Source organism: Triticum dicoccoides, chromosome 7A (assembly GCF_002162155.2).
Source record: "Triticum dicoccoides isolate Atlit2015 ecotype Zavitan chromosome 7A, WEW_v2.0, whole genome shotgun sequence".
Classification (NCBI taxonomy): domain Eukaryota; kingdom Viridiplantae; phylum Streptophyta; class Magnoliopsida; order Poales; family Poaceae; genus Triticum; species Triticum dicoccoides.
Genome location: NC_041392.1, coordinates 429222950 through 429236371, shown reverse-complemented (window position 1 = coordinate 429236371; position 13422 = coordinate 429222950). Strand labels below are relative to the sequence as shown.

The 13422-nt window shown below is 44.8% G+C and overlaps 1 protein-coding gene across 1 annotated transcript; it reads right to left on the bottom strand.

The window, feature by feature from the left end:
- Positions 1 to 1259: 1259 nt before the first annotated feature.
- LOC119329561 (vesicle-associated protein 1-3-like) lies at positions 1260 to 5643 on the bottom strand. The gene is made up of 8 exons (XM_037602621.1): positions 5338 to 5643; positions 4567 to 4637; positions 4384 to 4465; positions 4159 to 4274; positions 3891 to 4046; positions 3744 to 3788; positions 2486 to 2563; positions 1260 to 1585 (listed from the first exon to the last, which is right to left on the bottom strand). Exons 1-8 carry the CDS (start codon positions 5393 to 5395, stop codon positions 1475 to 1477), a joined length of 717 nt encoding a protein of 238 aa, XP_037458518.1. The 5' UTR covers positions 5396 to 5643; the 3' UTR covers positions 1260 to 1474.
- Between the last annotated feature and the right edge of the window lie 7779 nt (positions 5644 to 13422).

The following is a 13422-nucleotide window of genomic DNA, read 5'->3' as shown; positions in this document are numbered from 1 at the left end:
AGAGAGAGAGAGAGAGAGAGAGAGAGAGAGAGAGAGAGAGAGAGAGAGAGAGAGAGAGAGAGAGAGAGAGAGGACGGTGTGTGTGCATTCTAGCGAGGACATAGGTAGTGGGATGAAGAAAAAGAAAGAATTCAGACGGACCAAGAAAACATAAATAGGAAAGGAAGAGCGAAAAACCGATGGAAGGGTGGGCGGATATAGCACACCTAAGGAGACAAGAGGTTGAAAGAAAAATTAACATAAGATAAACTTTATGTTTTTTAGATAGTGGAGATAGAAATACCCTGCTGCAATGTAAAATCACACGAAACAAAGGAAATAAATGTGCTTTTGATTAATATATAACCTGAAAATTAACATAGTTTAGATGGCTGGTCTATGTCCAAATTAAGACTCTTCTCCTTTTATATATGGTATAATGCAAAGGCTCATTAGCGCTCTTTATCCTCTCTTTTTTCGGCAGACTCCTTTCTTTCTAGTCTTACCAAGTTATCTAAGATACGGAGAAACTGTTATGGCACATGCGTTCTTTACATATACGGAGAAACCGGTGCATGTCGAAGCCTAAAACCTGGACGCACCACCACCGCGAGACTAACAAGAAGGACGACGACGACGACATGTACGAGGCCGACGGAGAGACGGTCTGCAGGAGAGACAGCGGAGGCGGTTCCGAAGTGACGCAGGTGCGGAACGGCAGCGAAGGGGCCGCGGGAAAGGCACGGTGCCGATGCGATCGCAGCATGTCGACGGTGACCACGGAAGGGGAGTGGCCGGCCATCAGTGCTGCCAGTACACGGAAGGCGGCGACGGCGGAGACCGATGAAACCACCCCCTGCTCTCTCGTCAGGATCGTCGCCACGAGGTGTGCATGCCTTCTACTAGGGTTCGTCGCCGGCATGGTCGCCACGGCGGCGTGGGTGCTCCCCAGGGCCCCTAGGCGTCCGGAACTATACGTCGTTCCTACCTGAAGGTCTCTCATGTTCTATAAGCCTTACTGTAGGATCAGACACATGAATCATGTTGTATTCAGACTCATCACCCTGATGAATCGACAGCTTAAACAGACCTTTCCTTCCGCGTACTGAATGGCTTAACTACGTACATACTGTAGTTTCCATGATCAAATATATTCTGGTAAGATGTCAGGAGTTCCATGAAGCTGAAAGATCTGGCAGAAGCAGCAATGAATTCACCAACGGTCACAAGGTGAGATTAGAATGAATTAAAGGAGTTAGAATAGAATGGCGAACGTGACATAACTTGCAGCTGTTAATAAGAATTATAATTAAAACAAGTCTACTCGATGTGATTAAAATCATGAAAACCACCATGTAATGTACACAAACCAAAGCTTCTAAGCCGTTACAAGTTAGAATAGAACAGGCGCTCCTTTTAGGAGTAAAAACACAAGGGATGTTGTTGGTATCCATCCTTTCCTGGGAATGTAACCTTGTTGGGGACTACTCTTCTCCTATGTCTTCTTGAGGATGAAACCAGCGATGATGCCCAGAATACCAACCACGATCAAGAAGGTGATTGAGAAACCGCCGTTGCTTTTGCTGCTCTCTTTGCGTAGGACATCCTGAAATTAAGAGATTTTATCATTAAATTCTGATAAACTGTGTTCAACTTCGCAGAATCCATTAAATTCTGATAAGCACACAGGCTAAAAGCATATGCATCATCATGCACAATGTAAGTTTGACATTTATCGATCAAACAATGTGTATTGAAAAAAAATCCAGCAAATGGAAAATCTGATTATATCAGCAGGGGGTACTTTTGTTATATTTAACTTGCCAGAGACCCAGCACAACTTTTAGACTCTATTTACATCTGCCAAAACTATGCACTGCAAATTTGAATTTCATTGTCCATTGATAGGTCATCAGAATTTGAAGCTCATTGTCAATTATTGTTAACTTTAGACAGCTTACATTAAGAAATAAACAACTGATCTATTAGGCATACTAACATAAGGTTCACTCTAAACAACACACAGCTCACAATCACTGCATCTTCTCGTGACAATCTCCAACAAACAACAAATTTGAAAAAAAAAACTTATGCCGACAAACACCGTCTTAACTTTATGCTTATGTGTAATTATGAGCATGACACTCGTCAATACATCAATTGATAAATCTGAATAATGCTCAACACATAAGCATTTACTTGGCTTGTATAAAAAACCAATGGTGTGAATAAAGATTTCTTGGTTAGGACGAGCAAGCAAGCTAATGCAGTAGATTATCTCATACATTTCCGCTATTCATGGTAGTGATAAACATAAAGTACAAAGAGGGGAGCATGTCTATAATTTGTTGAACCTCACATCAATAAATAGCTGAGTAACCAACCCCTTGAGTCACCTTTGAGATGGAATGGTTTAGAAACATGTAAATGATGGAAAACTAATTCCAGAATAACACCCAAGAATACAGCATCGGTTCAGAACTGTCACAGTTGTGGAAGCACTTACCAGCTCTTGTCTCAACTTCTGGTTTTGCTGAACAGCAGACATTTTCTCCTCAGTTAGCTTGGAAATCATGGATGTTGCCTAGAAGGAATAACCAACCACAGCCATTTTATCAAAACATAAAATTTCAAAAGCATTTTGAGATAGATTGACAACTAAGTAAGAGATCATGCATTTTGGCTATCTGTTGTCAGCAAACTTTTACAAAGTCAATACATACAGTAGCCAATACCATCAAAGCCACACGATTTCTTTTTCGAATTGGCATACAGTAGCCAATACCATCAAAGCCACATGATTTTTTTTTCAAATTGGTGTATGTATTAATTAATTAAGAAACAATGTTTGGATTACAATCACGCCAGACCAGTTCCCACGCACAGGCAGGAACTGCCATTGCAACACACCACCGCCGCACTCGACACAACTAACCCTAGCAATTTCATGTGCCACCCAATTATCATCAAGACCACATGATTTTGCTTGCGTATGTGCTACAATTCACCCTATACAGTGCAAGTAGTGAGAAGCTTACAGGAATAGGTAAGGCATATAAATTACAAATCCATCTCGTCTGAGGGTAAATCAGGAATCCTAGGGGCGCCAAAATTTGGGAAGTAGGATAAAAATGCATCATATGCTACTTGGCATTCTCCTGTTTTCCAAATATTATGGGAAGTAGTAATAACCTAATCTGTTTTTATATTCCCAAGTCAACAGTGATACAAATCATATATACATTACTTAAGAGTTAAAGACTAAGGCTCATGCCAATATCTTATGTTCTAATGGTAGTAATGAACCTGTTACTCAGTCTTATCACCAATCACCTCATAATAACAGGGAAGGGTGGTACTGGCTGAAGGGGGCACAAAAGCTTTTTTTTCTATTTCACGGACGGATATTTATGATTGGCAGGGCATGCTACCCGGCTAGCAAGATTCACAATCACTTGCAGTCAGGAAGCTAGCGTATGCTTCCAGAGGATTTTAATGCAAGGGCAATTCTGAATGTCTGGACAAGCCATATCTATTCTTTTATCTCCAAAAAAAAATTGAACAATCAGTACTACAGTCCATATACAAATCAGTCAGTTAGTGTAAGATCTAAGTAGGGGCATACAGCATAATACCAACATTGTCAATATACAGTTGACCAGTTGTTCACTCATTCTTACAACTTGCAGCCTTTTTACCTCAGGGTACTGATTAATATCAAATACATAGGAACCATAAAGGTTAGATAAAGAAATAAAGGGTACCTCCGAGGACTTCTCCTTTGATGCTTCACCAGATGATCTAAATACCTGGACAATGGACATTAAATATATTGTAATTTTATCATATAAAAAGCCCCAGGAATTTCATTCAAAACAAAAAAAAACGAAAGAGCTAACTCAGTGACTTACAGATTGTGGCAATGTAGAATTAGGGGTCCCATTTTCCAATGAACGAGCAGAACTCCCTTGTTCTGATTCTTCAGAGAACGGGCTAGGTGAAGATGTTGGCACATAAATTACACGCAGCTTGCATTCATCAACAACCTTCCCTGGCTCTTTGTTGAACTGTCGTCATGAAACCACATGGATGAATGACATGATGATGTGCTAGAAACGAACAAATGCAGCAAGGAGCAAATTGACAGAAATAACACAAATGGAGTGTCAAGGTAGGTACCATTGCTGCACTAATATCTTGAGTTTCTGCGCCATTCTCAGCTGCAACACTTTGAACTAGGAACTTGTCCTTACACTGCAGATCAGGAGGTGCTTCCCTCTGCGCTTGCATTGTAACTAACAACAGAGAAAATGCTCAGGATACTTGTAAATAGAAAACTGAGCAAGTTAAGCAGACTTTCTTTTCACTGAGCTGTTTATCCCTATATAATGGACCGCCAGCTACCTGTAACATCACAAGTCGACCCAGGAAGTACAACGCCAATATTAGGGCGCACACAGTACTGCTTTGGGTTGGTAGTTTTGACCTGCGAACAGTGATGAGGTAATGATTTCCTTGTCCATTAGAACAACTATATGAACAATAAAAACATGAGGCACATAGGATTGAAAATTTACAACTGATTACCTTGAATGCTACATAATGGTCGGTCTTATTTGTGAGTTGCATGGAGCACGAGCTCTGCTTCATCAATTCAACTGTATGTACAAAATAGAAGTTCAGGCACATTTTGATTAAGAAAGACAGTACAAACCTCTAGATATTCAGTGCACAGATACAGTAAACTAACCCAGACAAACATTGAAAGCAAGCAAACTGAATAAACAGAATCATGATCATTGACAGAACAATCTAGCACATAGTGATCCAATTCAAGATCAGCTAACAATGGCCTTAATATCACATCCTAAACACAATGTAAATAATTGACAGGAACATTTCATTTCAAGCAACTCCGTAATGCCAGATCAATGTAGCGATGACATACATATTTGTTAGCGAGATCCCAAATTCCTGGAACATCAAATGATTATCATAATCATGTTTCCACAGAATGTACATTCGAAGCATGCCCTCGATACAGGGTGGGATTCCATGTGCATCAGGAAGCACATAAGACATAAATAACTGAAATCCTACAAGAAAAAAACGCCATGCAGTTACTGCCGGTTTGCAGAGAGCACGCAATGGTCCAAGATCCTGAGTTCGCATCTAAAAGAGCACTAGACAAAGCAAACTGATCAGACAGACGGATCCGATAGGCAAGGACCAATGACCTCGTCTCCATCCTAAGATCCCAGCTTTGACCAGGATCCATTGGACGGGACAGACACAGCAATAACTACGCGACGCGATTCTAGGAATTCGATCTGGAGACAAGATCTGGGGACAACTTACAGGGAAATGCCAGCTCCGAGGGCTGGATCTCGAGGAAACTGGCGCTTCCGGCGCTCATGGTGGCTTCCTCGCAAACAAATCAAGAACTCGAACCACCAAAAAAATTCGCAGTGGAGAGAGAATTATCTCTGGCTTCCCACGGATTCAATCGGGAAGCCAAGAACGAGGACGCCCACCAATCGATTGGAACAAGAGGTGGGGGAATCCCGGGGCGGAAAAGTGCGAAAAATTAGGAATTTATTGGTCGCCCTCGCTCTCTTGTCCTCCTACTGTCTCGGGCATAAAAAGGTTGCACGGAAATGGTTTTAAAAATGGAATATTGTATTGAACGGATGAACTGTGATCGTTAGGAGCCTGCGGGTAAATGACTATGGTGCCCTCCGATGGTAGTGCTAGTTGTCCTCTGAGGGGCTGGGTCGGTGAGGGGTACGGATGGTATTGCAGCTGAGCTGTGGGAGGCCGTGACGTGGCGCTTTAATGGGCATGCGCAGCTGGCTCTTTGCCAAAATCGATTTATTACCCATTTACTGTTTACCATTTCCGTACCCGTCGACGCTCAAAAGTGACACGATCTCCTTGAGCCCGTAAAAGATTAAGCCCCGAGAGGATCAAATTGAAAACGAGACTCCAACGCGAAAGTTAGGAGAAACTTAAAGGAGCATGTGTTTGACGCTAAATTTTAGGTTGCAATATGTAAGAGCATCTATAGCTGGATGTCCCAAACGTGTCTTAAATATTCGGGTAAACGGTCCGGTCATTGACCGGACACGAAAATGCGACTCAGATGGGTTTTCTAAACGGGCTTCAAATATCCGAGTTGACTAGCACCCATAATATCCACTTCAAATATGTAGCAGATATAGGACCGTTTCGTCGATGACATCTTACATGGGCATTGTAACTGGACGCCGCGACTAGTCCGATGCTATTGACAAGGACGCCATAGCAAGAGGCCATGCATGATGGTGTCTTCTGTATACCTGCCACCGGCATTCACTTGCTAGGACGACGCGAGACTGCCGAAGCGTCCCAATCTGGGATTCTGGGATTTTGGACGAATAAGTGGACATGACCATGTTCTCAATTTCAAGGGCTTGGTCAAAGAGAGAAGATTGATCAATCGGGGTAGGGTGTCCGGAGCATCACTATTGCAGAAGGACTACTTTGGTCCAAACCCAATTTTCTCGGATGATCCATGGTTTCGTTGTCGTTGTGACATGCGGAAACCATTGTTTTGCGTATTGTGCAGGGAGTGGAGGCACAAATGACTACTTCAAGCTCACATGGGCTTGTTGTGGCCAATTATCTTTCTGTGCTAAGCAAAAATGCATGGCTGCTTTTGAGGATGCTTGCACTTGGTACTGCCGCAGATGCCGTCGGTGAGATGGTTAGGATGGGGAGGAGCACATGCCTGAAAACTATTGTCAAGTTTGCTAGTGCTGTAGTGCAGGTATTTGGAGCAAAGTATTTGAGAGAACCAAATGTGTAGGACACATAGAAGTTATTGGGTATTAGGGAGGCCAGAGGGTTTTCAGGAATGCCCGGATCAACTGATTGCATACATTGGAAATGGAAGAACTGCCCCCAAAGGTTTGCGGGGAATGTATCAAGGTCACACAAAAGAGGGCATCATCATACTAGAAGCAGTGGCATCACATGACTTCTGGAATTGGCATGCTTTCTTTGGATTGTCGGGTTCTCACAATGACATCGGCGTGCTTTTAACGATCTCCGGAGTTCAGTAGGCTTTGTAATGAGGAATCGTCGTCCTACAACTACACTATCGACGACTGTGATTACAACATGGGATACTATCTTGCTGATGGTATCTATTCTCAGTGGGCGGCGTTTGTGAAGACCATATCTGAACCACAGGGCAACAAATAAAGCCACTTTGCAACAATACATGAAGCAACTAGGAAGGATGTGGAGAGGGCATTCGAGTGCTTCAAACTCATTAGGGAATTGTTAGCAGAGCTACAATGATGTGGGAATCAGAAACTTTGTGGCGGCTCATGACATGTTTTGTTATTTTACACAATATGATTATTGGGGATGAGGGTGATGGTGTTGCACAAACCAATGATTTTGAAGCGCCTGGAGAACAAGTTCAAATCCTGGAAGATCAAAATGCACCTCGGCTTATGAACTTTCTACAAATGCATAAGAATCTTCAAGATCATCAGGTGCACGCGCAGCTACTCAATAATCTTGTGGAGCACATGTGGACCCACAATGAAAACCAAAGAGCTAATGTTTGAGTCGTGCACTTAAAGTAAATTTTATGTAAAAACTTTGTATTTTCGGTACCAACATTTGTTATTTACATGTGACATTGCCGTATATAATGGACGTGCATAGATTTGAGTGTCCGGATTTGAGATATGTTGATGTCCGGCACAAGATACGAGGGGTCATCTGGATGCGTCTGCATGCATGCCCAGACGCGTCCGCAGACGTTTGAGGGCCCGGATTTGCCAAGTCCGTGTGTAGATACTCTAAGATGCCTTCATATGGAAAATTCTCAACATGAAAGTTTTTGGTCTCATCGAGATGGACATTGCTTTTTAGATCATCTGGATCCAAGGTTGTATGCATCTTGGGAAGCTGTGACATCCCAGCTTAATAGGAATGATAGATTATTCATATCAATAAGATGTCTCTTTTTTTGATGCAATTCAATAGGAATCTCAAAGTTAAACGTGCTTGGCATGGAGCAATTTGAGAATGGGTGACTAACTGAGCACGCAGTGCACGCCATGAACCAATCACTAATGCAGGATGTTACTAACATGACGTGTCACAGCCCTAGAATAATGCTCGTAATTAGTGGCTTTGCATCCATGCATCATGTCTGAATTCTTAAAAAGTTGAACTGAGGAAATTTTAAAGCCTCAAAAATTTAATTAAAAGAAGGGGAAATAACCCTAAAAATTGCATTCAGTGAACCCCAAATGCTCTTCATTGATGTTTGATATTTTTGGCAATGGTCTTGATCCAAACCAAAAACAATGAACATTTTTGAAGAATAATTTTGGGCACTGATTTTAAATCATATTGTATTTGGCTTTGGGCATTTAAATACTATAAATAATTCAAGTGCTCAAATAATGCTGGAATTATTTGTGGGCCACTGCAATAATCCAGAGAGTGTCCACAAATTATTTCAGGATTTTACAAAATGCTTTAGTATTTTTTACTAAGCCAAAACAGTTGCAGAAAATTAGAAAACAGAAACTAGAATGAAGGAAAGAGAGAGACAGAGTTTACCTGGGCTTCTTACCTGCAGCAGAGCCGGCCCAGCTCCTGTTCTGGCCCAGCCCACCAGGGGCTCCCCGGTCTTCTTCCTCCTTTGACAGAAGGACAGAGGCGCGTGGCCACCACCCGCCGGCACGCGCCCCGGCCAGCTCCTGCTTGCCGCCCCCCTGGACGAACTAGAGTCGCCACGATACCCCCCCGAACCCCTCTCACTCCTCCCCGCGCTTTCCTCCCCTCCTCTGCTCCCTCCCCTCTCTCTGTTCATGGGCGCCCAAGAACGCCGACGAGCATCGCCGCGTCCACCGCCTCGCCCTCGCTTCTCCGACCGGTCCACGAACTCTGTCGTCGACCTCTATGTCGTTTCCGTCGATCCACGCAACCGGAAGGCCCTCGGAGTGTCGTCCCCAACCTCTTCTTCCTCCCTCGGATGCCCGAGATCGCCGCCGACGCCCCGCCTGCTCCAGCCCTTCCCCGAGCCCGCTTCGGCGCCCCCTGCACTGGCCGTGAGCCAATACGCCGAACCCCTCTCTCCCCGTGCTCTATTTCCCTCTCTAGCCGTCGTTCCCATCTAGCCCGAGAGCTAGGCTCTGCCGGCGATGTCGCCACCGTGGCCTGATCTCAACCCAGCCGTGCCCTTGCACCGCATCATGCTCCTGGTGCCTCCAGGAGGCCGCCCAACCCCTTTGCTCGCTCGCCTGCTTGCTCTACCGCCGCGCCCGTGCAGGCAGTAGCTCCGGCCGCCGCCCCGCTGACCGCCGTCAGCGATTCCGGCCACCCTAGCACCACCCACCACCACTGGTCGACGCGCCTTGTCATGCTAAATCTGCAGGACCCAGCCTCGCGAGCTCCCATCGCCGGAGTTGGCCGGACGGGCAGCCCCGCCGTGTCCCGATTAGCACCAGCGGCTAACCGCCGTTTTGGATGACGTGGACACGTCATTAGCCACTGAAGACGCCACTAATTAACCCTCCCTCTCTCTGACATATGGGCCCATGCCCTAATTAACCCTGGGATTTATTCCCTGTTTAGTTTAACTAAACCAGCATGCCCCACATGTCAGTTTAACCCTACCACGTCGACGTTGACCTGGCCCCACTGGCCAGCCTCTGTTACTGCCCCGTTACACTGACGCGCGGGCCCCACTGGTCAGGTTTGACCTGGACCGCACAGTTGACTTGCTGACGCAATGCTGACGCAATAATGCCTTTTCTGGATTTCTTCTTATTCAAGAAATTCCAGAAAATAGTGCTAACTTCTAAAACTCATAGAAATTAATCTGTAACTACAAATGAAATAAATTATATATGAAAAATGATCAGAAAAATCCAATCTATCCATCTGTACTGGTTTCATGCATGTTTAAACAAGTTAACTTGTTTTTTAGTGCAAAACATGATAAAGCACTTTTTAAGATCACAAATGAGTTTGAACTTTGAGTCTTTGGTTCAAAATAGCTCAAACCCATCTGGTTGTAGTTGCATTAGCCCAGCACACTCATTTTACCATGTCATGATCATGCATCATATTATGCATTGCATTGATTGTGTTTCCTTCTCTGTTGCTGGTTTTTGTCCCCTCTCGATAGACGTGGTTTCGACGTTGAGATCGATGGCACCGATGAAGAACTATACTATCTTCAGAAGTGCCAAGCAAGCAAAAACCCCTTGTTCATTCCAATACAATCCCACTCTCTCGCTCCTGCTCTCTTTTACTGCATTAGGACAACAACGATGCAACTCTTACATGCTGCGGTAGTTGAACCCCTTTTCCTCTGCATGACTTGTCATTGCCACAGTAAATAAATGAAACCCACTAGCATGAGTAGGAGTTGTTTGAGCCCTGATGTGCCTACTCATTCATGCTTGTTTGTCATGCCTGCTACTGCTTAGAGTTGAGTCAGGTCTGATTCATCGGGGATGAATTGGAATGGTGATGAACATGTCCTATTGTGTGTGAGCTAAGTGTGTGAACACGATTTGGTAAAGGTAGCGTGAGAGGCCATGTAGGACTACATGGTGGGTTGTATCATTGAAACTGTCCTCAGGAACTGAGTTCTGTGTTTTTTATCCATGAATAGCTACTACCACACATTGGGCTCCGGGCACTCCAAGCTCTCTCGACTTATTAATCAACCTGATCTCTGTCTAGGAGTTGCAACTAGTTTCTGGTGTTTGTAGGATATGTGTTGGGGGCCGTGCATAGCGCTGACCCTAGGGGTGGGCTATGATGTGGTAGAGACACAAGGCACGGTGTACCGGGACGCCCGTTTGGTGCCTCGGGAACCCTGCTCTCATCGTTGGGGCCGTGAGCGAAACCCCGGCCAGATCTCCTTACGGATGGAACACGAATAGGCGATAAACCTGGACTAGAGACTTGTGTGGTTAGTCAGGTCGTGGCCGACACCCTCGCCAGGCTTCTGCTTGAAGGTTGCCGAGATACATGACGTGTACATGGCGGTAAGTGGCGAGAGCGTGTGTGAAGAAGTACACCCCTACAGGGTTAACATCATCTATTCGAATAGCCGTGTCCGCGGTAAAGGACTTCTGGGTTGCCTGTACAATTCATAGACAAGTGAAAATGGATACTCTAAAATGCGCAAGATAAGCGTGAGTGCTATGGATGACGTTCTCGTAGGAAGATGGGAGTGTATCCATAGTGTTGTATTGATTGGTGAATATGTGGAATTGTGTGTGCCACCCCAAAAGAATTACTTGCAGCCGTAGTATAGGATAGCCATTGAGTCAAAGCTGGCTTGCTGCAGTTAAACTCCACCCCCCCTTTGTTGATACTGATGCATATGTAGATAGTTCTGATGTAAGTCTTGTTGGGTACATTTGTACTCACGTTTACTTAATTTATGTTTTTGTAGAGAGACTTCGGTCTCGCTAGTAGTTCCATGTGGACTTCGACGTTTAGCTTAATACCTCAGCTACGATCTTTTGCCCTCGTCAGGGTCTTGTAGTTAGTCAGGCTTCTCAGTCTTTTTCATTTGTAGTTGTCTGTACTCAGACAAGATAAGGTTCCGCATGTGCTATTGCTTGTATGACTTGAATGCTGGGTCATGAGACCCATGTTTGTAATATCTGACTCTTCGGAGTCTTATGAATAAATACTTTGAGTCGTAGAGTTTTGTTGTGATGCCATGTTGTATTTACACATATCAAGCATATTGTGTGTATGATTGAAATGCTTGGTATGTGTGGGATCCGACAACCTAGTTGTCTATCCTTGGTAGCCTCTCTTATGTGGAAATGTAGTCTAGTGCTTCCACTGAGCCATGGTAGTCTGCTACAGCCCGGTTTACCGGAGTCCTATTAGCCCAGTTGCTACTGCTCCAGAACACTTAGACTAGTCGGCATGTGTCCTTCTTCGTTCCTGTGTCTGTCCCTTCAGGGAAATGTCATGCGTTGTTCCTTTAAGTCCTTGTAGCTTGCTACGACTTGGGTTCATATGTTGATGACCGTCACGTTCGTTGCTGGGTCATGTATGCATGTCCCTGTAAGTTAGTGCCACTTTGGGTTCAGGACTAGTCATGTCGGCCCGGGTTCTCTGTCATATGGATGCTAGCGACACTATCATATACGTGAGCCAAAAGGCGCAAAACGGTCCCGGGCCAGGTAAGAAGGCACCCGTGGGAATACCGTGCGTGAGGCCGCAAAGTGATATGATGTGTTACATGCTAGATCGGTGTGACTTAGGATCGGGGTCCTGACATGACGCTACAATCAGAGACCCTTCACCCAAACTGTGTGCGATGCATTAATCACAAACGATGATGTAATAAAATCGTCAAAAACGGTACAAAACGTTTGCGATGGTGGAGACATCAAACACGATTCAGATTAGAGTTGTGTCTGCGATGCGTGGCATACGGTTCACTCCAATGAACTGTTTGCGATGAGAGAGAACAACAGAAACGGGCAGTCGGATGAAGATGTGTGCGATATGCAGCATATAGTTCACTCGGATAAACTGTTTGTGATTAGGCAACACAACAGAAATGGTCAGCCAGATCAAAGGTGTGTGTGTTATATGGCATACAGTTCACTCAGATGAACTGTTTGCGTTGAGCCAAGAGAACATAAACGGTTCAACTTGACAAGATGTGTGTGGTACATGGCAAACAGGTATGTAATCATAAATGTGTGCGAAGACCGATAATAACATAGACAAGTGTTGCTAATAACCCGTGCGTGTTGTGGGCAAACACGTCCTGGTATACAATTGCCAGCGATTGATGAATTCATCACCAACGGTTTCCCTAGCATGTTCCGTGTGTGATGTGATTGCATACAGAACAACAACATACACTACAAAAAAAGACACATCCGTGACATTTTGGGCCGAACGATTTTTTTTTCTGTCATACATATGACACTTCTATGATGATAATTGTGACAAAACCCGGCATCATCATAGATGTGGTGGGCTCCTACTTCTATGAAAAAAAAATCATGACAGAAAATGGGCTTTTCGTCCTGGGCGGGCCGGAGACGCAGCTGCATGACATCCTTTGGGCTGTCCATGACGGAAAAAACCGTGGTAGAAGCGAGGGGGAGGAAAATTTCGGGGAGTTCCCGGTTACGGTGGGAGGTCGGGGCCGAGCGATCCGCGTTTCTCTCATACACGTACGCGCGTGTGTGCGAGGCGTTGGCTCTAACTGAACCCGAGCGAGGCGTTGGGCTCTAACTGAACCCGAGCGATTGCACTGCAGGCTACACGTTACTGAACCCGAGCGATCGATCGATGACTGTTAACTGAACCCGATCGAGCGATTCCTTTGCTATTGCTGCTAACTGAAGCCGATCGATGCTGCCTCTAGATGAA

Bases quoted from the DNA above. Each gene is read 5' to 3' on its own strand.
- LOC119329561 (XM_037602621.1), bottom strand. From the start codon at position 5,395: ATGAGCGCCGGAAGCGCCAGTTTCCTCGAGATCCAGCCCTCGGAGCTG. The intron at 4,466-4,566 runs GTAATCAGTTGT...CACTGTTCGCAG, and splicing joins ACCATTATGTAGCATTCAAG to GTCAAAACTACCAACCCAAA. The intron at 4,047-4,158 runs GTACCTACCTTG...TCATGACGACAG, and splicing joins AAGATATTAGTGCAGCAATG to TTCAACAAAGAGCCAGGGAA.